The sequence below is a fragment of the Colletotrichum lupini genome, chromosome 7 (assembly GCF_023278565.1).
Source record: "Colletotrichum lupini chromosome 7, complete sequence".
Lineage (NCBI taxonomy): Eukaryota > Fungi > Ascomycota > Sordariomycetes > Glomerellales > Glomerellaceae > Colletotrichum > Colletotrichum lupini.
Genome location: NC_064680.1, coordinates 3,796,207 through 3,817,945, shown reverse-complemented (window position 1 = coordinate 3,817,945; position 21,739 = coordinate 3,796,207). Strand labels below are relative to the sequence as shown.

At 42.7% G+C, this 21,739-nt stretch overlaps 9 protein-coding genes across 9 annotated transcripts; 3 read left to right on the top strand and 6 right to left on the bottom strand.

Moving 5' to 3' along the window:
- Positions 1-56: 56 nt before the first annotated feature.
- Positions 57-2,585, top strand: CLUP02_14166 (heterokaryon incompatibility protein; the record flags this gene model as incomplete). Its single annotated transcript, XM_049293098.1, has 1 exon — positions 57-2,585. One exon carries the CDS (start codon positions 57-59, stop codon positions 2,583-2,585), a length of 2,529 nt encoding a protein of 842 aa, XP_049150244.1.
- Positions 2,586-2,673: 88 nt separating this feature from the next.
- Positions 2,674-4,702, bottom strand: CLUP02_14165 (fungal specific transcription factor; the record flags this gene model as incomplete). The annotated part of the gene is made up of 8 exons (XM_049293097.1): positions 2,674-2,693; positions 2,750-3,268; positions 3,326-3,695; positions 3,783-3,972; positions 4,022-4,131; positions 4,209-4,331; positions 4,512-4,543; positions 4,609-4,702. 8 exons carry the CDS (start codon positions 4,700-4,702, stop codon positions 2,674-2,676), a joined length of 1,458 nt encoding a protein of 485 aa, XP_049150243.1.
- A 1,132-nt stretch (positions 4,703-5,834) lies between these two features.
- On the bottom strand, positions 5,835-7,740 carry CLUP02_14164 (carboxypeptidase cpdS; the record flags this gene model as incomplete). The annotated part of the gene is made up of 5 exons (XM_049293096.1): positions 5,835-5,983; positions 6,046-7,202; positions 7,268-7,315; positions 7,378-7,492; positions 7,545-7,740. 5 exons carry the CDS (start codon positions 7,738-7,740, stop codon positions 5,835-5,837), a joined length of 1,665 nt encoding a protein of 554 aa, XP_049150242.1.
- Positions 7,741-9,140: 1,400 nt separating this feature from the next.
- CLUP02_14163 (uncharacterized protein) lies at positions 9,141-10,447 on the bottom strand (the record flags this gene model as incomplete). Its single annotated transcript, XM_049293095.1, has 4 exons — positions 9,141-9,622; positions 9,683-10,009; positions 10,083-10,250; positions 10,363-10,447. 4 exons carry the CDS (start codon positions 10,445-10,447, stop codon positions 9,141-9,143), a joined length of 1,062 nt encoding a protein of 353 aa, XP_049150241.1.
- A 133-nt stretch (positions 10,448-10,580) lies between these two features.
- CLUP02_14162 (uncharacterized protein) lies at positions 10,581-11,273 on the top strand (the record flags this gene model as incomplete). The annotated part of the gene is made up of 5 exons (XM_049293094.1): positions 10,581-10,734; positions 10,797-10,829; positions 10,881-10,934; positions 10,971-11,047; positions 11,151-11,273. The coding sequence occupies 5 exons, from the start codon at positions 10,581-10,583 to the stop codon at positions 11,271-11,273; spliced, it is 441 nt and encodes a 146-aa protein (XP_049150240.1).
- Positions 11,274-11,403: 130 nt separating this feature from the next.
- Positions 11,404-11,856, top strand: CLUP02_14161 (acetyltransferase; the record flags this gene model as incomplete). Its single annotated transcript, XM_049293093.1, has 2 exons — positions 11,404-11,563; positions 11,636-11,856. The coding sequence occupies 2 exons, from the start codon at positions 11,404-11,406 to the stop codon at positions 11,854-11,856; spliced, it is 381 nt and encodes a 126-aa protein (XP_049150239.1).
- A 77-nt stretch (positions 11,857-11,933) lies between these two features.
- CLUP02_14160 (YkgB protein) lies at positions 11,934-13,325 on the bottom strand (the record flags this gene model as incomplete). Its single annotated transcript, XM_049293092.1, has 3 exons — positions 11,934-12,275; positions 12,354-12,816; positions 12,940-13,325. 3 exons carry the CDS (start codon positions 13,323-13,325, stop codon positions 11,934-11,936), a joined length of 1,191 nt encoding a protein of 396 aa, XP_049150238.1.
- Positions 13,326-14,982: 1,657 nt separating this feature from the next.
- On the bottom strand, positions 14,983-15,267 carry CLUP02_14159 (uncharacterized protein; the record flags this gene model as incomplete). The annotated part of the gene is made up of 1 exon (XM_049293091.1): positions 14,983-15,267. A coding segment is annotated over one exon (285 nt), but the record flags the coding sequence as incomplete, so codon positions are not given.
- A 2,433-nt stretch (positions 15,268-17,700) lies between these two features.
- On the bottom strand, positions 17,701-17,922 carry CLUP02_14158 (uncharacterized protein; the record flags this gene model as incomplete). Its single annotated transcript, XM_049293090.1, has 1 exon — positions 17,701-17,922. A coding segment is annotated over one exon (222 nt), but the record flags the coding sequence as incomplete, so codon positions are not given.
- Between the last annotated feature and the right edge of the window lie 3,817 nt (positions 17,923-21,739).

Here is a 21,739-nt window from a genome sequence, read left to right as displayed (position 1 = left end):
GATGGCGGCCACTGGTCGTCCATCACCTCGGCGCTTTCAACCGCGTAGACCCCCGTATGAATCGCGTCGAGCCTTTCGCAGGGCGCGTGCGGCGCCTGTCGCTTTCGCTCCGCATCCCAGATGATCAGCCGTCGCCTCTACGTCGTCTACCCAAGCATCTGATCCCATTTTTGCCGTACCTCGACCGCCCGGATACCTCCCACGCCATCGAAGAACGTATTCCCGCTGGAAAACATGCCTTGCGCCTGTCTACCATGGCCTTCTGGCTGCGCGCCTGCGCCAGCTCCCACGGCGACCACTGTGTTCCTCCCCCGCGGCCAGGTGCTGCTCGTCCGCTGTGGTTGATTGACGTGCGTGCCTATTGCTTAGTCGCAGTGAAAGATGACCGTGAAGAGGAGAACTCTTCTGTTTCACTGTATCCCTACGTGGCGCTGAGTTATGTCTGGGGCCAGGCGTCAAGCGCGACCGCGACGCTTGCCAACATCGCCGCTCTTCAGAGCCCGGGGGCCCTTGATGGTCAGGATATTCCAACTACGATATGGGAAGCTATGGAACTGACGCGGCTTCTTGGTGAGCGGTATCTCTGGGTTGATAGGCTCTGTATTGTGCAAGATGACAAGGATGCGAAGCCTGCTCAGCTGCTGGGTATGGCGGACATTTACGGCGGTGCCACCCTGACTATTGTTGCTGCGCAGGGGCGCGGTGCGGATGAGCCTTTACATCATGGGCTGGTCGATGAGACCGAGGAAGAAGGGGCCGAAAGCGGCCAAGGCGCGCTGCCTTGTCTGGAGGAGGTCTCCCCCGAGGAATGGGCGCAACGTCTGCGAGAGTCTAGGGAGGGGCTGCCGCGTTCTCCCCGAAGAGTAGTGTCTTCAGAGGATGAATACTACGGCTCACCCTTGTACTATGGATACCAACCGGATCGAAGTCAACAAGCTGATGCTGATGATGACCATATGGCAGCCAACGAGCAATACCTGCCTTTCACTATGGGATACGGCGGCTCACCTCACTACATAGGGTGCGGCTCACCGTACGATTCACCTTCCCCCATGGATATCGAGTCACCCAATTTTCTTCCCACGTCGCCCTCATACACTGAAGTCGAGTCGCCGGTGGTAAACGAATGGAACTCGCCTCCATCCCCTATCAACGAGCCACTAGCTATTCCTCAAGAGGACACAGATCCTCCGCCCGTCGTGCCTGACACTTTCTCCGCCACGGGGATGCCGAACGTTCGCCGTCAACGAGAGGTGGATGCGCATCGCGCTGTTATGGAGGCGCATGCTCGGGACTTGGTCAACACGGCGTGGTGTCAGAGAGGCTGGACGTTTCAAGAGCTCATGTTTTCTCGACGACAACTTGTTTTTCACAATGATACCGTCAACTGGCAGTGTCATTGCGCGTCCTGGCATGAGAATCAAAAACACATAGTGACGGGGCCTTGTAGTGGCGTTGAAGAGAATGAGCAGCACAGCAAGGACAACAACAAGGACGACAGTATCGAGAACGGTAACGACAATAGAGTCTCTGCCCCATCGTCGACTGAGCTTCTACCTTGCGTCTCTCCGTGGCCTGACTTCCACCGGTACGCCAGGCTCGTCGCGCTATATAACAAACGAGTTCTAACATACGACCACGACGTCCACGATGCTTTCGCTGGGGTCCTATCCGCATTTGGTCAATCATTTCCCGGCGGTTTTGTCTGTGGCCTGCCTCGCATCTTCTTCGACGCCGCGCTGCTATGGCAGCCTTACGACCCTTTAGTCCGTCGCACTAGCGATCTCTCCTCCGCTCTACCGAGTTGGTCGTGGATGGGGTGGCAGGGGAATCTTCAGTCCGAGAGCTGGCGCAGTGGTTATCGATATCTGCGCGGCGGAAACCCCGGCGATTCGGACGACTTTTGGCAGCCTGATTCTTGGCAGACCCGGCGGACTGTTGTGTGGTCGTACTCGTTGACCGTCGATGGGGAACGATTTCCAGTGGGAGGTGAGACCGCCGAGTTCATGGATGATCCGGCATCAAAAGGGTGGTGTGAGAAATACTGCGAAAGGGCCCAGAAGCCATACTTCACTCATCCTCAGGCGGGAGCACAGGAATTCTGGTTTCCTATCCCTCTAGCCACAATGGCCAGCATCAACGATAGTCCTCCGTCGTGCCAGCCCGCTTACCTGCATGGTCTCACACGACGGGGATCCCTCCAAATTAGCAGACTATTCCACGATCACCGCACTTCGCAGTGCGTATGCGCGACTCTGTGCGACTCGAATGGCCGTTGGGCTGGCGTGCTGAGACTCAACGCTGCCTCTTCAGATTCCGATGACTTTTACGGAGCAGCAGTCGGCGTGACGTGCGGGCTGGTCGAAATCTCGGCGGGATCTGCGGAGAACCAACCAAGAGAAGATGTTGGCTTTGATGGGTGGGAGGAAGCTGAGTTCGCGCGGCACAGGGGGGAGTACAAGTTTGTCAACGTCCTGTGGGTTGGGTGGAGGGACGGCTTGGCATACCGTAAGGCATTGGGGCGAGTCTGGGAGGCTGCGTGGGCACGGGTTGCCTTAGAAGGTGTGCAGATCACCCTTGGGTGATATATGAAAACGGAGATACATCCACCGTAACATCAGTGCCATAAAGTTATAAGAAGAGATATCGACCTGTAGTGAGTTCTCGCTGTCATTATGGCAAAGGTATTTCCCCTGGACTGTGCTCTGGCATTCGGCCAACAAGCGGCCCATGGTCTGCAGATCCATACCTAGCGAAGGATCCAGTCTGGTACGTTTACGCTGGTGCAAGAGCCTTTTGATAAACGCGCCGAGCTCGTGTCTGATCAGGGTGTACGTTATTACTGTTACGCATTGTCCTTGATTGATCAATTTGGTGGATGTTTCGTCGAAGCTTGAATCGTCTATGTTCAACGGAAGACATGCGTCCTCAATCTCGTGACATATCGCTGGTTCTGTACCATAGTCCAAAGATAGGTTAAGGTCCAAAAGCCAAATAGACATCCATAGCCGTCGTCGGTTTTCCAAATCGAAGGGTGATACCCCGAGTCTTTTGTCAGGATCATGTAGCCTCAAGCCCTGGCCCATGCGGACTGCAAGGCCAGCAAGGTTCAATGTGGAACGAGTTTGATCTGACTGACGCAAGCAATGTACGAAGAGCACAAATGCCTGCAGAACGACCAAGTTCGTGTTTGACAGAAGTTCTGCTTTTGCCGGTGCTTGCTCTGCAGCAACACGATAATGCGAAAGAAGAGTTGTTTTCTCGTCGCCTAGGAGATCGCGCACCTAAAACGCGTTAGTTCAAGGTCAAAAACAGGCCATGTCACTTGCCTCGTCGGGGGCCATGGAGGTGACAGCTGCAAAGAATATGACGAAAATCAATGCTTCTTCAGTGGCGTCCAGTGATGTTATTCGATTTTGTATTTCTCGAACAACCTTGCCGATGGTTGGAATGTGAAATATCTTAATGACAGGGTCAACATTCTCCATAAAGGTTTGCCAGTAAAACGGGATTTGTGATATGGGCGGGTGGAATGTCGACAAACTCCTGCTCCCTAACGTGGAACTAATCAAAAGGCTAGCGAGAGTCGATTGATTTTTTCCGCATTCATCTATACCCGAAGCACTCTCAAAAGCTGGATCTGTAATCAAATTTAGGCAGTCAACATCTGGATTTAAGTCGTTGATATCGAAGAACTAAATGCATGATAAGGTAGTCAGACAAACTTCTCCCAAATAAGGGTACACCGAACACACGATTAAACACGGCCAACAACAACATACCATTTGATCCAAGCTAACTAGTTCCTGCCTTTGTATGCCACCAACATCGAGGGGCGATTGAACAGTGTGGCCTTCGATCTGTCGAAGCAGCTTGGGTGGGCTGTCTCCAAGGTAACAGCACCGGTCAATCCACAATTCTTCGGGCGCACCTCTTCGAATATTGTCATTTGGCTGGTCCGGGCACGCGCTTCTTGACGAGTGATGTAGGCAACTCGCCTTGCTACGCTGGGTATCCTCACCCAAGCCTTTTCTCAGCCTCGATGTGCCGCGTTTGAAGGACGGAAAGACACAAACGACTCCGTGCCGGGTGCAATGGTTGCAAGGGTTTTGTTTGTCGCATCTGACTTTCCTGCGATTACATGTAGTGCATGACCGAGGCCGTTTGGAAAGAGCGGTATTCGCAGGATCGCTGCTCGTGGGTCGTACCATATTTTCAGTTGAATCAGGCTCATCCGTGAGTCCAGGCAAGCCAATAGATGAGTTGCCGGAAAGTGCCATTGAAAAGTCCCTACTCGAGATAGCCAGACGGATTCTGGGGTGAATCATGTTCTTCTCCAGTAATCAGTGAGGGGCTATTGTAGGTGGAAAGAACCCGCTGTCCGGAAAGTAGTATTTCCTCTCCGTCACATTGATATCAACGTGATATAGAGCGCTCGCCATGGGCTGCATAGAAAAAGGGTATATCATATTCCACGATAGATAATGTCAAAAAAGGTATAAGTGGGATACTTGTACTGAGTAGTTGTATACCTTTTGTCCGTCTCAATGTTGGGCCGTGTGACCCATTTGGGTAGTCGTGCTGGTTGCCTCTATTGCCCGCACATACGCGGGCCAACCTCCACAAAACAGTCTCTTGGACTATCACCAGGAAGGATGCTAGCCCGGCGTCGGAGTTTCGGCTCCTCTATCCGCACCTGCATAGTGTGGTGTGTCGATGGTACTTAAAGGATCACGAAAAGGTCCTCCCAAGGGTATCTTGAAACCAAAGCTCAATAACTTTCCAGTCTTTCAAGCTAACTTCTGACAACATTGAATTCCAACCCATTGAATACTTCAAACTCGTAATGGGTCGATATTCCTCCTCTCTGATGCTGTCTTTGACTTGGCTTCTTGCCATAGCAGGGGCACATGCTGCCTTGAACCCGAAAGATTGTCTTTTGGAGTCTGTTAGCGGCGAAAGCGCGAGGGCCAAGTTCTCCAATGACGCTACATTCCAGATGGATCACACTCGACCATACAACCTTGATACATGATACGTGCCATTTGCCATCCTTCACCCTTACAGCCCCTCGGAGGTTGCAGTCATTATTGTTTGTGCTTCTCAAAACGATCGCAAGGTGCAAGCTAGAGGGGAAGGACACGGCTACACGAACAAGAGTCAGCTTTCTCTTCACTGAAATTCCAAATAGACTAGTGTTCTGACTGTAGACCTAGGGATTGGTGGCCATGATAGAGCTGTCATAGTTGACGTGAAGAATCTCAACCATGTTCAGGTCAACTCTGATGGCATCGTCAAAGTATGATCAGGAAATAGACTGAAAAATGTCTGCGAGAAGCTTCACACCAATGGAAAGAGATGGATGCCTCACGGATCATCTCCTACTATTGGAATTGGTGAAGTGCTTCAGACTTTGCAATTCGCCATGTCCGTGCAAAAGTCTTTGTCATATTCCATCGCAGCATTGCTCTTTGGAAATTATCTATTGTGACAGTTTGTAAGATGGCATATGGATGGCAGACCAAATACTCGTACTTAGGTAGAGAATAGTCATTGTTCGAATCTCCGTCTACTATTATCAAAAGAAACTCGGCTAGCTACGCGATTGTACGATATCAGAATGACTACCTCGTTAGAGTCGCTTCTATGTTACAAGGAGAATCTTTTCGGATGCGAGGTTTAGGTAGTTTGTATTTAAGCGCTATGGAAGCCTTTGATGCTACTTGAACTATTTGAGATTTCTATATGCACCGTGATGAAATCCGGTCGTAAATAGACCCCAAATCGTACCCGAGAGCCTCGAAGATGTCGACTGATATACCTGCTAAAGCCTTCTAGTGAGACGTAGACCCGTGCGTCGTGTTTGACCCCGTGAAGTCACCTGGAAGGGCAGTAAACATGAGATCGCTGGTCAAGTCCGTAACGCGGCCAAGAAGCTGTTCTAAGAGACGGTATCCGGCTCCTTGAGCGTATTGAGGGAGTTCTATGAAGCCGAAGGTTAGTACATTCTTGGTAGGGTTCGTCTTGGCTGATTTGGTTACTGACCGTGTCCGGCATTAAAAACACGAGCGAAGGTGAGGCCGCGTTGTGCAACCCAATCACCAATCTTTCCAGCCGCACTCTGGGAAGATAGGTCGCTGTAGGCTGTAGGGAGGAAGAAGGTCTTGGACGGGAACTCATCGAAGCCTTGCTGTCCGTTCCAAGTCATGTTCTGAAGCACCATGAGCGTACCATTGGTAGGCACACGGAAGTCAAGGTTACCACTGGCGATTATGAAGTTGTTTGTATGCTCAATGACGCGGGTCAGAGCGCCGGAGGCGAAGGGGTCAAGACTGACATCGCCAGTGGGACCAAACGGGTTCTCATCGGAGCACTTCTTCCAGTCTCTCTGCCCGGTGGGAATGTGGATGGCCTTACGCATCTCCGGAAGGTTGAGGTAGGAGTGCCAGTCTGCCTTGTCAAAGCTGAGGGGTACAGAGGCGTTGTCGCCCTCGGCGGCCCAACTGAGGGGATCCGATGGATTGGGGCAGCCCTGAGAGATGTGGTAGATATTAGCACAAGGGCTAACTTCCCCGAGACCTTCGTAGACAATAGACGAGATTGCGCAGTCATCGCTGTTATTTCCGGGTGGGAAGGGACCCTTGGGAGGGAAGGTGAAGTATTTCTCGCGCATATCGGCGTAGCCGCATTCTTTGTCGGCAGCACTGATCCGGTCGTAATAGTTGCCAACGCCAGGATACAGGCCCATAACATTGTTGTACTCCTCGACGAAGGGCAAGGAAACCGCATGCTGTTGGAAGTCACCAGGATCAGATCTGATGTACGGGCTAAACATCAGGGCACCGGAGAGATTGTAGTCGGCAGACTGGTTGGACTTGATCATGGCGTCACCAATGTAGGGGATGTAGTGGCCAGCATAGCTTTCCCCAGTGAGATGAGTCTTGCGGCCCTTGGTTCCGAAGGTCTCCATCCAGTTGTGGTAGAAGCCGAGGAACTGCTGGGCGGTCTCCTCCTCCGTATTGACTCCAGGTTTACCGACTGAGAAGCCAGTGCCAGCGGGCTGGTCGACGTAGAGCACATTTGAGAGCTGGGACCAGCTGAAAATGTTGTAAACCGGGCGGTAAGCTGAAGGGAACCAGGTGAAAGGTCCGTTCTCCTGGACCAGTCCGATGAAAGAACTGCATCCCGGGCCTCCATTCAACCTTGCAGAGGAGTCATTATGCGACTAGGTCCAAGGAAATGTCTCCTGGGGTTCGAGGAAACTCACCAAATGGTGACCTCCTCAGATGCATCTGGATTGGTGCTAGGGAAGTACCTGTTGGAATTAGTGTCAATATTGTAAGATAGATGATGACTTAGACAGGTATATATACTTACCAGAAGAAGAGTTGACGAGTCTCGTTGGATGCTTTCGAGATCGGGATTTGGCCAGCATATGATTCGCCCAGATCCCAGTCAACCAGTGGAATAGACGTGCCATTCACAAGGTACTCTTTGTAATATCAGCCTACGAACAGGGGGAAGTCGAGGTTGGGTGGGCATACTCTCAGTCTTATCATTCAGGTACTGGTACTTCTCGGTGTTTTGACGACGCTCAAGATGGCGGCGTACAGGCAACCGCTTGGCCTCCGCAAGTTTCTTGACCGGGTTGAAGCCGTCGACTCGCCAAGAATCGGCCAAGACGGTGGTGCAAGGCAACAATGCCAGCAACAGGTGACGGATGGACATCGCGGAAACCATAGTGACACAAAGTTGGTGGGTTGAATGAGGTTGACCAGAACTTCCTTCAGAGGAGGGTTGAACCGATCTTGATAAACACCTCAAATTGGCTTCGACACGGGCCAATGGCTTTGGACGATGAGCTACCGACAGCACTGCAACATCGGCTACCAAAGGTTCCTCAAATCATATATTTCAGTTTGCCCAATGCACAGCAGGAAGCTTAGCTACTAGGATAACATTTGGCTTCCGCAAGCTAAGCTTCTCGTAATCCGAGCCGATGACTGTCTTACCATGTCAGATAAGGGACCGATTGCTGGCACGGTACGCATGGATGAATCATAGGCGACTCTTCTCGCTGAAACTCAAACGTAATCAACCCTAATCTATCGTCGATATGCCCCTGAATGCTAAGCTTTCCAAGAGGAATTGGGCTAGGAAACCCTCCTCAATTAAACTCATCGGTAGGTTATCCCGTGGAACCACTCCAGCATCTCAATCGCAAGACAAACGGAAACTCCAAACAACCCTACATCCGGATCATCCGGTGAGAGTGCGATATTTTGAGGGACCGAGGACGGGCATGATTAATAAAACTTTAACCGTCTATACGAGCCGAGTCGAACTTTCCGTTGGGCGATCCATTGGGGCCGATCTAGGGACACCCTCTGAGATCCGAAACTGATTCGACCACCCGTGCATTGGGTTTGGACGACGAACGTCGACTGAAGATGATTTAAGCTTGATGAATATGGGATGAACATTCCATCCCGCTTGCCAAGAACGATCGGATGTGGTGCATTGTTCAACTTTTCGACGCAACCGATTACGGCAGCTTGGCTTCGACTTTCTTGGTATGTGCGAATGGAGGTACTGAGGGTGCCGGTTTCCGGCGGCCCGTAATTTCCGGGAAAACTGAAGATCATGTCGCTGTAAAGCTTGCTGAGCAGCGCTATGGCTCAATCAGGAATGTGCTTTGGTGATTTGATTTCGATAAGTGAGCATGTTAATCACCGCTGCCATTCTCGCCTTAGAGAGCGAGTTTATTTCCAGCCTGAACGTTGTCATGTGCATCGGTTATAGTCTCATTTTGCTGGCTTTTCTTCCAAAATTTGATTACCAAATTAGGCAACCTTCTGCATCCTTCTCGCAGTTTTTATTGTTTATGGTGAGCTTCGTAGAAGAGTTCATGTCTTCTTGCTGTATGGCGGTAGATTATTTTGCCAACATCTATTATTTCGCATGTCCATTTATCCCGTCTCTGTTTGTTCCACGTCGTAGCGCGATTCTCGGTTTGGGAATTGCACGCTCGCTTGCTCTCCGCTGGACCGAGCAGAGCTCACGATAAAGGCTCATATTACATTTGTATCTGTCTTAGTTGATCATGGCTAGCGCATGTCGTCGTTTATGCATCCCATGCCTCATTCGTGGTCCTTCATCCAGTCCATCAATTCCTGCCAGTTCACGCATTGATGTTCAGTACCGAACCCCGTTACACCGCCCACCGCAGGGTCACCAACCTCCACAGTCAGGTCAGGTCTGCAAAGAATGGACTGGCGGACAAGGTCCAAACAGTGTCCTATATGATACATATCTTTGACGTGATTATGATCGGGAGAAGTGTCGTGGCCTGCGTTATGGTCTGCCTTGTGATCTGCAGGGTGCGACCCATTGTTGACTTGCTCCATGATGTCAGGCCGCGCCTCATATAGTGCTTGACGGATCATGTCGAGACAGTGAAGTTGGTGGAACACCGCTATGCAGCTTTTTTGCGGCGCAAGCTTGGAGTGTTGAAAGAAGCCACCCTCCTTAGGAAGAAGCGAGGCCCAAGCTTCATCGACTTGTGCGGATGGTGGCATAGCATAATTGAGATCTAACTCAAAAGTTCTGCTTATGGTTGATACTGTGCGGGATTAGAGTTGTGAGAAAGGAACGTGCATGTGGACGCCGGGTGGTCTCTTACATCGCATCTCAGACTTAACGGGCTCAACGCCGTAATAAGCTGGCGTAGCTTTGCTAGGCGCGGTATTTCTGCTGAGCCCCGCCACTAAGACGAGGAGTATCGCGTAAAAAAGGTGGACTCTGACCTTCTGCCAGTACTCCCTCAGCCGCGATTCTCTATGTTGGACACTCTCGCCATTATCAATGGCTTGGTCAACTCGCGCGTACTGATGTGACTTAATCCATGACGACATCGTGTAGCTTAGGGGTATTTTTGGCTTGCGTGAATACCGAACGCCAGATGAAAGAAAGACGGCAGAGAAAGGAGCTTCCCAACCATCTTTATGAGCTAGGAGCACGGGAAGGGTAGGATACTGATCATCCAATCTCTGACAGGGCGATCCTCCTCGAGCGAGTCCCACCATCACGACTCGCAACGTGCAAGGTATTTTGAATGTCGAATAGCATCCATTCATAAGTGGTCAAGCGGTCCGAGGAACCCCACCAATTCATTAAGAACGGGCAGAACCACCTTTCGCTGACTCGCACAGCTGCCCGCTGCTGTCGTTGTCCATTTACTCCCGGACAGCCTCAAAGAGGAAAGATCATGAAAAGGCGAAGGGAAAGCGCAGAATATTGACAGCGGCTGACGACATAGCCACGAGGCTCTGTCTCACTTCCCCTTTCCGTGTTTCCGGGTACTGATGTTGCCTGTCGATCGTGCGCGCTTGGCTTTGCGGGTTGCATCGGTCGTGCGTCCATCCGAGAACCATTTGCAGGGGGTCATCGGGGGCAACCACTGTGCTGAAGCTGGGACGAAACGCCGAGGTTGCAATCAAGCACTTTTGATGAGCTGTTTAAGCTACATCCCCAGCATATAAGCTTGCCGTTTCCCCGGACTTGGAGTTGATTGGGAAGAGATGCGGAGTTTGGGGCTGCTGTTGACGAGCACTCTTGGCCCGGATTCCGTCACCGACGTCCGGGTTTCGCCAAGTCCCGCCACATCGACACCCAGAGAACGGTTCGCACTTCAAGCATCTAATTGCACTCATACTATGAGACGCTTCACTACTGGTGCCGACTTGAAAAAGGCCATGCTGAACTGAGATGCTTGACAATACAGTCACTTGACATAGGTACCTTGAGTGCTACATCCCAACTACAAAAAGGTGAAAGTTCCCGATAATTGCTTAACTATCAATTGCTGATTGCCGAGAAAGACAGGCTGAAATTCAGAATTAATCTGATTCGGAATGTCTTCCTGTCGTTCATCAGTGACTCACATCAAGTGTGACTGAGTGCCCGTCCAGTTGTTGGTCCTGGGCGCGTCAAGAGCTGTATCCATATCGGGAAGGTCAACAAACTCTCATCCCACATGAGACGCGGCGTAGCGGATCCTCAGACGCCAACATGATGACTGGAAAAAGTCAACATATGTAGAAATATTTCTTATTTGAGTCGAGGTCTTCTGCGCAGACCTTATTGTATAGCTGCTGGCCCGTTACTTCATTAGCAAAGTTGTAACTCAAACGCAGAACATCATAGAATCACCGTCTATCCGCCGCGATGGCCTCGTCTCATTTTTGTCGGTTGTCGCCGCGACTCGTAGTTAGGACTGCCACAAAAATTCGACATTGAATCTTTTCACGCCATCATGACAGTCCCAGAAAATTTCCCATTTGGGGAACCTGAGGAAGGTCTTACTTTTGAGAAGCTTCGGGCTCGGATACAAAATTTGCCAAAATGTCAGCGGATGGCAAAAATGCATTCTTGGTCGTTGAAACGCGCGATACAGATGAATTGATTGGATATGGAGGGTACAACACTTCTGAATCTGTCGACCCGCCCGAGTTCCTTGACCAAACAACACTACAGGGAAGCAAAGCGTACAGGGAAGCAAAGCGTACATGACGGACATCGGCATCATAATCGATCACAAACACTGGCGCAAGGGCTATGGCCTGGTGTTGATCAGCGTCCTCATCGAGTCCGCCAAAAACGAGCTTGGATGTCAAGTTTTCAGAGACGGGCGATGACAATGAACCATGGCGAGCTCTCATGCGAGCGGCAGGTCTTGCCAAGTTCGAGGGCTGGCAGAAAGCAAGTTATGACGAGAAGCAGGAGGTTTGGGTCTGGAAGTTTGATGCAGGACATTGGAAACAGGAAAAAGAAAGGATGCAAATAGAGGGAAAGTGACCACTCTAGGGGCTTGTCTCTCTCCGTGACTGTGAGTTCTCGATATGATGATTCTATGTGCTGAGTAGCTTGCAAGATCACTCATCAAAGATAACGCAAACAACTTCGCCCGCAATAGAAATGTTCGCGGCGAACCCCTTCAGAAGACCGGTGCTCACTTCGCGATCAATAATGACCGCCCGTCCGTCCTGCTGCAAACCCACAGCAACTTGAGTGCCAGCTTTATTGATCGAGAACTGGCGGGGAATCATGCCTCCTGACGGGAAGATCTGCGTGAAACCCAGGTGACCGGTCTTGTGATCGATCTTGAAAGTAACAAGGGCGTCGCTCTTGATCTCGGTGGTGTTGGTGGTGTCAAAGTTGGGAATGCTGAAGATGCTAACGTTTCGTGAAGAGACAATGAGATACTCGGAGTCAGGCTGACGAAATATTAGCAACATAACACGTCTCGTGGCGAATCTTCCTCGTCAAGGAATCAGCTTGACTAAAGTACTTACCGAGATGTGGATCTCAGCTGCGGCAGCCCCAACAGGTACCGTGTTGTCAGGGCCGTGGGTACCGACGCTGAAGACTTCTGTAAAGCTCAAGGTCTTGTTGCGACCATAGTGAACTTCGTACGTGGTGACAATGTTCCCAAGCTCGGCTAGAACAAAGAAGTAAGTCTTTTCCTTGGTAACGAGGAATCTGGCGTGTCTGGGACCACTGCCAACCGCAACGTTCAGCGGGGTAACCGGCGTCAGTTGGTAGGATTCCTGGTTGGTTGCAAAAACCCGAACCAAATCCGCTCCCAAATCCGGCACTAGCACGTACTGCCCCGTGGGGTCAAGGATGGCCTCGTGGGGATGCGGGGCATTCTGTGCCGGCTTCGGTCCTGGCTGGCTCACGGTGTACGTCCAAGACTGAAGTCTTTTGATGTCGGTCGGGTCCTCCACGGAAAAGACTTCAAAGGACGACGCCGGACTGTCAATTTTGTCAGCGGAGTTCCGCGTTAACTTGCGTAGCGATTTCTGTAAATTCCCCCCAAACCAAGCTTCTTCGGCGACGAAAGTGGAAATCTGTCCGGGGCCAGTGAGTGGGACTTACTAAGAAGCCAAGGCAATGCCTCCACCATTCTTGCCATAGACGACGGAGCTCACAGCCCCCTTGATAGTAGGGAGCTTTCCAAGCAACTCGAGTGTCCCATTCTCAGACTTTTGGAAAGAGACGAGCGTGCCGTTGGGGTTTGTAAGTCCTCGATCGGCGCAGTAGAGCAGGGACTTTGACTGATCGAGAGTGAGCCAAGAGGGGTTCGCCGCGCAATCAGTGTTCGTGGCAATGGCCTCCAAAGTCGTTCCAGATTCCGAAGTCTGAAGATCGAGAGTGGTGACGGTTCCGGCGTGCGAAGCGGCGTATAGGAGGGTCGATGTCACTGGCTTGACGGACATAATGGCCATGAGCCAGGCGGCAGAGAACTTGTCGAACCCCAACATTGCGGATAAGTCAGTTAGCGATAAAGGCCGATACAGACCGATGCTAGCAACTACCATACCGCCGGCGATTCAGTGTCTTTAAAAGCTCCTCCGAAGCCGTGGTCGGAAATGCAACCCCTGTACATCACCGAGCTGGGTACCGCATCGTTTTCCGTGCGGGGTTGGGATATCCCTGAATGTGCTGCGCAAATTCCACCTATTAATCTAAATGGCTGGTGGTTAAATCGATTTTACCTTGGAAAAGGAAATTCGCGCTAGCCCACGTGTAGAGTTGGAATAAGCCGTTTGCCGGCGAGTAGATTGAATTCTTGGCAGGGGTTGCGGATAAGGTTCGAGAAAGGATGCTCTTGGCACTTTCGATCTCAAGGGGGAACAAGAGACGAACTGAAGCTTTGACTGATGCACACCAATGATACAACAGCCGGATGCTGCACCAAGGCTTCATCCCACCGGCGCTTCTTGAACAGCCACTTTCTTACTCTTGGATATAAATCAACACTCATCTTCAATAGGATTGCCAAGAAGTCGGTCAATTTGTACGGGCTGAACTGTAAGTTTTCTGAAAGATTCATCTTTGCGACTGTGTATCACCAGTCTTCAAACACTCTGTGGACGACGTTTCAACGTCCGAGAGTCCGTCGCACACTTTGGAGTCGTACACGGAAACTGTCAATGATGTGGGCCGCATCACTTGCGATGGTGAATGGGGTTGCTGTATCTTAAGTCAGTTGCCAAAACAGTTGCGTGGAAAGTAAGTGGCATTGTGCCTCACAAGACAATGAGCAAGAAAAAAGTTGGCAATGTCGTCTATTCGTATGGATGCCTCGGACCAGCAGAATAAGCATCACATGTTTCTTGGCAGCATCATCTACAGTTCTCTGTGTTCTCACTGAACTCTCCCACCGGCATTCGAGGGATGCAGGCGAGGATGGTCAATGAGAAGGGCACAACTCGATGCTTGGCACCAATCTATAAGAAATCGCGGGGCCCCCACAATCGATAACTTTAGTATTCATGATTATGAGTGCGAACAAACATATTGCGTATTGATCAAATTCATCATACTAGTAGGATGCTACTTGTGGAAACTTAGAGAAATTAAAGAAATTAGTATTGACGCACACGCCGCATGAACCCAGAGCATTAAGAATCCCAGATTATCTAGGTCCTTACAATAATTCGCAAATTATAGTATTAGTATCCCTATTATAGGGTAGTTAGTTCGAACCGTAGTTAACGAAGAAATTAATTAAACTATTTAAATATCTACGTAGTAAGTATAAAAAGGAGGTTCTAACCGTAGGTTAAGCTAGCTATGATAATTATAAATAGGGCCCCTAATTAGCCCCTACGTAGTTAGCTATATACCGCGGTCGAATTAGATTTTTAATTTAATACTAACTTTCTCTTTCTTTTATTAATTTAACTATTATAATTAAAGGTATAATTCGACCTCGGGCCCGTTTATTAAGTCGTCTCCTTTTCCCCCTTTTCTTTACTCTTTTTATATAACCTATCCCTTTATTTATATAATAACTCTTCTACTACTTACGAATTACTCTAATCCCTTATTTAGTACTACTTTTATAAAAGCGTTTATAAGCTTATTTTTATTATTAATTTAATAAATTTCGAATATCTCGCGCCTTTTATATAATTACCTAAGGGCTATAATATTAATTATAAGCCTCTTTTCTTTTATCGTTCCTAATTTAATAAGGTATTTATATAATAAATAAGAATCGGTATAAATAACTATTAAAATAAATAAAAAGCTAATTTGATTAGTAATCTTCCTTAGCGTTATTAAAATTACGTAAGAGAAGTTAATACCGTTAACTATATTATAGACCTCTAATACTAATATACTTCTTATTACCCGCTTATTTTTAATTAATAAGTAGTAAATTATATTACTATATATAATAAATTCGCTCTCGCTTATACTCTCGTTAGCTTGGATAATAATATACCCTAATTATAAAATAAGGTTATTATTATTTATAAATAACTTATTAATAAAGATATAGAGCTTATTAATTATAAAGTTAATTAGGTAGTAAACGAGACCTCGATCGAAATTCGTTTATTATTACTTAAGCTACTTATTAAGTACTTCGACGTCTCGTTTAGTTAAATTTATAACTTATACTACCTTAATATAATTAAAAGTTATTTTAAGCTAATAAATACTTATAATATATACCCCTCGCGCGAGCTTAGCCTTATACCGCTTTTTAATATTAATTATATTTAAATTAACGAAGTTAATTTTCTCGCCCTACCCCTTTTATTAAAAAACGACGGTTTCCCCTTTAATTATAAAAATCCTATTATTAAATACTAAGGGGGTATTTATTATAAGGACCTTTTTTAGCTTTATTATAAAGCCTACTTTTTAAAGCTCCTTATCCTCCTTTTTTATAAAATTAATATTAAATAGGCCTAATATATCGTTAGTCTATATTTTAATAATCCTAAATTAGTTACCTTCGTACTCCGCAATTAATAAATACGGGTCGTACGTAGAGGTAATTATTAATAATTAATTAATATAAAAATCGTAATAAGTAGCTTATTAATAAGTGCCCGATTCTACGAGCCTATATAATAGCTTAAGTATTTTAATAATCGTACTTTTTAAGTACTTACTAGCTATTTCCTTCGGTAAATAGGCTAGGATTTTTTTTATAAGCCCTATAGCTAATTAAGTATAGGCCTAGGTAATATTACGGCTCTAAATCTTATATCCCTTTTTTTATAACAACGCTATTAATACTATTATTAATCGTTAGCTATAGCGCTATATAATAGGTAATTATATAAGTAGCGTCGCCTTTTTAATATCGCTATACTCCTAAATTACGTATTTAAACTTCTTATATAGCTAAGGTATTCTTTTCCTTTTAATTTTATAAACTATTCGTAATTTAAATATATAAAAATTTATATATTTTTCTAAGTTATATAAGATAAATCGATAGACCCCTTAATTATAAAGAATATCTATTTTAATAAGATCTAATCCCTTATACGGCTTTTTAATAGTTATAATTACGCCTTCTTTACGTAACTTAACTACTAGCTCGAAATTAGCTTTCTTTTCTATTATATAAAAGGTATTAATTACTTCGTTATTAGTAATAAATTACTACGTTAGGGCTTACCGTCGTAGTTTTTTACGACATTTTATTAGTAATATTAGTACCCTTTTAGCAATTTCCTCTTCTTCGTCGTTTATTAATACTACTACGACGATTTTATTAAGAATAATTTCCTATACCTCTACCGCAAGTTATATAGTTTCCCCTAGCTCTTCTTTTTCTTATAGGTTAAAAATTACCTCGTTAGGATCTATATAATACGGTCTAATTACTATAATTAATACTTTAAATAGCTAATTACGATCTCTCGTAACTATATAAAAGCGCTCGTTAATAGAAATTAACTTATATAGCCCAGCCTACTATTAAGTAATTTCGCACTATACTTATATATCCGAATTTAGTAATATATCTAAATTATCCCCTATATCGGGCCTATTGCGCGTAATAATTACTTTATTAACTTATTTTTTTATACTTACTTTGCGCAGTACTTATATTACTTTTTAAATTACTTAGGCTCGTTAGCTTATACTTAGTAATAATAGCAAGGCTAAGGTCGTTCTTAAATATACTCTAAATATTAATAGTATTAATATAAGTCCGTTAGGCCCTATAGTATCGTTATAGTATTTAAATACTATCTAGAGGTATTTATTATTAATAAAATCCGGATTTTCCTCTTTAATAATTCTAAACGCCCTTTTTAACTATTAATATACCCTTTTTACTTTTTTAATATTATAATACGCTTTAACGAGTACGACTTTTAGCTATATACCGTAGGCCGTTATATTATCCCTAAATTTTACTAACTTAAAGCTAGTACTAGCGTCGGTTCTAATACTATCTAGCGGTCCTTAGTATATATTAATTTAGCTTTTTTATAAGGCTACTTATATTATTTTTATTTATAAATCCCGGAGGAATTACCCTATTTAAAAAGATATAGCTACGTTAATTATATATAGTACTAGCCGACTATTTAAATAGAAAATATTAATAACGATTTCCTAGTTAAAGTTAAGCTTATTACGCAATTTAAATTTAAATTTGCGTAGGCTTTGCGCATTTATTTAGTATTAGTAGCATACTTTTATTAATTACTCTAGCGCCCCTATTTCGATATTATTATTACTTAATTATTTTAAGAAGTTATATAGCTTTATAACCGACGGGTACCCAAATCTCTAGTATAGTCTTTTAAGCTTACTTTTTATTAAGTAATTAATTAACTTCGTATTATTAATAAGCTTTATAAACGTATACCCCTATCGTCGTTCGATTATCTCGAAGTACTTATTACTAGAGATTCTATTCCTTATATTATTAAATATAATACCTAGTCGATTTATATTTTTTAAATATAAGAGAAATGGGGTATTAATAAGTAAAATATAGAAAGTTATCGTTCCGAAGTACGTCTCTACTTCTACTATACCTAGGGCGACGATTTCCTTACTTAGGCCGAAACTAATCCTCGTAATACCCGCTATTAATATATTAAATATTATTAGCACAATCTTTTATAATATTTAAAATTACCCTTTTCCTTTAGTTAACTATTATAATACCTTAGTATTTAGGATAATTTTATAAAAATCGTTTAGGCCGTACCTTTTGCTCGTATAGAATACCTATACGAGCTTAGTATTTAAAAAATCTAAATAATATAAAAAGGACCCCTTTAGCTACCCCTAGATTTACTTAGTATTATATTCCTTTTTTTTAAATATTAAGAGAGATAGCGTCTTTTTTTTAATTATTAAGAGAATAGGCTTTAGCCCTATTAAATTCGCCCTTTTAACTACCTCTATATCCGTTATCTGAGGGACCTTCCCTTACTATTTATAAATAAAAGCCTACTTATTAAGAGCTTTTATTACCCTTTATTTATTTAGCTTTATATATCTTCTAGAGGCTAACGGGGCAAAAGAAGAGTAGTTAATATTATTAATTTTATTATAATCTAATTCGTTAGTATAGGGAGTAAGATCTTCCTTATTTTCCGAATTTTTTATAGGGGGTATATACTTTAAGCCGCTACTTTAGCTACTATTACTAAGTTCTATACCCCCGGATTTGCCCTTATATATAATAAGAAATTAATTAAATTAACGAGGGCTAGTTTTACTATTTACTACCCTTAACTTTTTATATTATTTATATAATTTAGTATGCTCTTTTTCGGAGTAGTTACTTAACTAATATCTATCCTTTTTATAAATATAATATTACTTCTTTTATTACCTTATTTATAAGTTAAATCTCTACTTATTTAATAAATTTAGGCCTCTTTATTAGTAATTACTATATCTAGCCTCTTTTCCTTTTTTATTATACGTTCGATCGACTTAATATTATTAATAAGGGCCGTCGTATATTTAGAAATAGGTTTAGCGCGGTATTCTTATTTTAATATTAAAACTAAATCTTAGCTTCGAATAGAGCGTCTCGTAGTTTTTGGGTACTTAGTATAAGGTTATTTTTACTTTTAATATACGCTAAATTATAATATAGAGATATTTAACTTTTTATTCGTTTATTTCCTTATTTAGCTAGGTTTTCGCTAGCTTATTAATTCGATTAATAAGCTTTTTAAAAATCTTTACTCGTAATTTACCCTTTATTATCCTAGCTATAAATATATAAAAAATCGCTCGTAGCTTAAATAGGAGCTCTAGGTTCTTATCGTAAGTCTCGAAGCGGCTTCGGATTACGTTAATTATACTAAGAAAGTCGTTTCGATCGAGATTACGTATTACTTTATAATAATAATTAAAAGCTTTGCTTATAAATATAATATTAATTACTAAATAGTACTAATATTCCCTAATTCTAACTTTTTTATAATAATTATAAAATATTATTAAGGTTTTTTATAAGACCTTATACTTCCCCCTAGAATATAATTTCTCTTTTAAAAAGATCTTTTTAAAGTTTATAAATTACTTCGTATTTACCGCTAGATTTTTAGTATTTATATACGATCCCTGCGTCGCTACGTATTATTAATAATTTCGGGTCGTTTATTTCTTTTTTTATTAACTAATTAGCGCTAAATTTCGTATTAATAATAGTAACGAGTTATAGATCGAAATAGGCGGAATTATTAATTATCGTACTTTTAGTATTATATTTTACTCCGGTATATCCTTTTATAATAATAAATTTCTATTAGTAATTATAGGGAGGAAATCTAGGTCGTTTACCCTTTTTTTAAATTTATTAAAGCGATTATACGCTTTATTAACTTATACTTAGTTCTATAATACGAATTCCTCCTTTATAATTATTATTATTAATATTTTGTATAGCTTTTGCGATTATAATTGCGCTAGTAATACCCCTCGCCTATAGAAAAATCTATTAATTACTTTTATAATTCTTAAGCTTACGCTCGCGAACTATTTATTTAGCTAGTAACTAAGGTTATTTATAATCTCGTAAAATAGGGGTTACCCCTATAGCCCCTTTTTCTTATAGACCTTAGTTAAATAGATTAATACTACGTTAATCTTTTTATTATTAAGCTAATTTACGATTCTATATATTTACGTCCCCTAATAATCCGGGTTAATATTTACTTATTTATAAGGGATTAGGATTTTATTTAAAATCGGGTTTCATCCTCTTTTTCTTTACCCTAACTCGTTAAGGGTCGTACTCTAGCTTATACCCATATTAATAATCGCTAATATATTTAATTTTAATAAGGATATATTTAATCCGCGCGCTAGTTATAATAAATCCGTATTTTTATTACTTAACGAATTTATTAAAATTTAAGAGATTCTCGCTTTTTCTTATTATCTCGCTATTACTCTCGTTTTTACTATTTTTAGCGATTATTACTACCTTTTTAAATCGCTAGCTATTATACTTACTAAGATCCTCCTTTTTATTTAATATAAAGGGTAGGTTTTAGTAGTTCCTTTTAATAATAGTAGTAGTAGACGTTTATATTACTATAAAAAGATATAATAATTAGTCTCGGGATCTTTACTAGTTACTAATTTTTATTATCCCGTATATTTCTAGCCTCTTAAGCCTTATACTCTCTATAATCTCTAAATAGCTTCCTTTCTTAACCTACCTCTTTTAGGGCGGTATTTTATAAAAATAGTTAAAAATAAACGCCGGGTAGCTCGTAAAAGAGCTATATAGGCTATTAAGAACTATATAGGCCGTTAAGTACGGTTAATAAAGTTAAGCCCTCTTTTTTATAAAATCGTAAATTTTAAAAACTTATTAAAAATACCTACTTATCACTTATATATAATAGGGTTAGATATTTTAAAAGTCTTGTTTTTTATAGCCTCTCGGTACCCTATTTTATATTTTTTAAATAGTCTTTTTCGTAGTTTAATTACGGTTAGGTAATTATTACTTACTAATAATCCTTTTTATTACTTAGTTAATTTCTTAAAATTAGTAATCTCGCGCCGGGAGCTAATATAAAAAAAAGCCCTTTAGTAGCCCTTTAGAAGATTTTTCTTTTCCTTTTAAATCCTCGTCTTTTTAACCTTTTCTTAAGTTAATAATAACTTTAATAAGAGGTTATAGGACTACTTTAGGGTAGCTGCCTTTTTCCTAAGTTAATTTTTAAAATCTATAATACTCTTAACTTAATATTATTAAGACCTTTAAATCCCCTCCTCCCTTATTAAACCGTCCCTTATATTATATTCTTAAATAATACCTAAAGAGTAGTTAAGGGAGCTATAAAGAGGTCGTTTAAATCGCGGGCTTAAGGTCGTATTTATAAAATCCTTATAATAATAAACTTTTCTAAATACTATAAATCTCTTAGCTTAATAACTCCTATAGGGTTACTTTCGCTACTAAATAAGAATATTTACGTTTAAAAATCCCCTTTTTTAATCGCGCAGTACTCTTTTATACCGTATTATTAAGCTCGTTTATTATACTAATTAATTAAGTAAATAGTCGTTATATAAGTATTTTTTTTATTAATTTAACTAATTAATTTCTAATTACGGGCCGGCTATAGAAAAGCCGTTTAATAAAAAAGCTACTCGGGGCGATAATAAAAGGCTAGTTACTTAAGTAGTTTTATTAATTAATATAATTTAACGTAATAAACGTCGACTTTTTATAAATAATAAAGGGCTACGATTACTTAATTCCGTACAGTATTTAAAAATCGCTTCTTTTTTTATTTATTTTTATAAAGTTAATTAATATAAATTTCTTATTTTATATAGTATTAAGAGGTCGTTTTTTTTATATAGTAAGATACTTTACTAATTTATAATAATAGAATTTAACTATTAATTAGTATTAGTA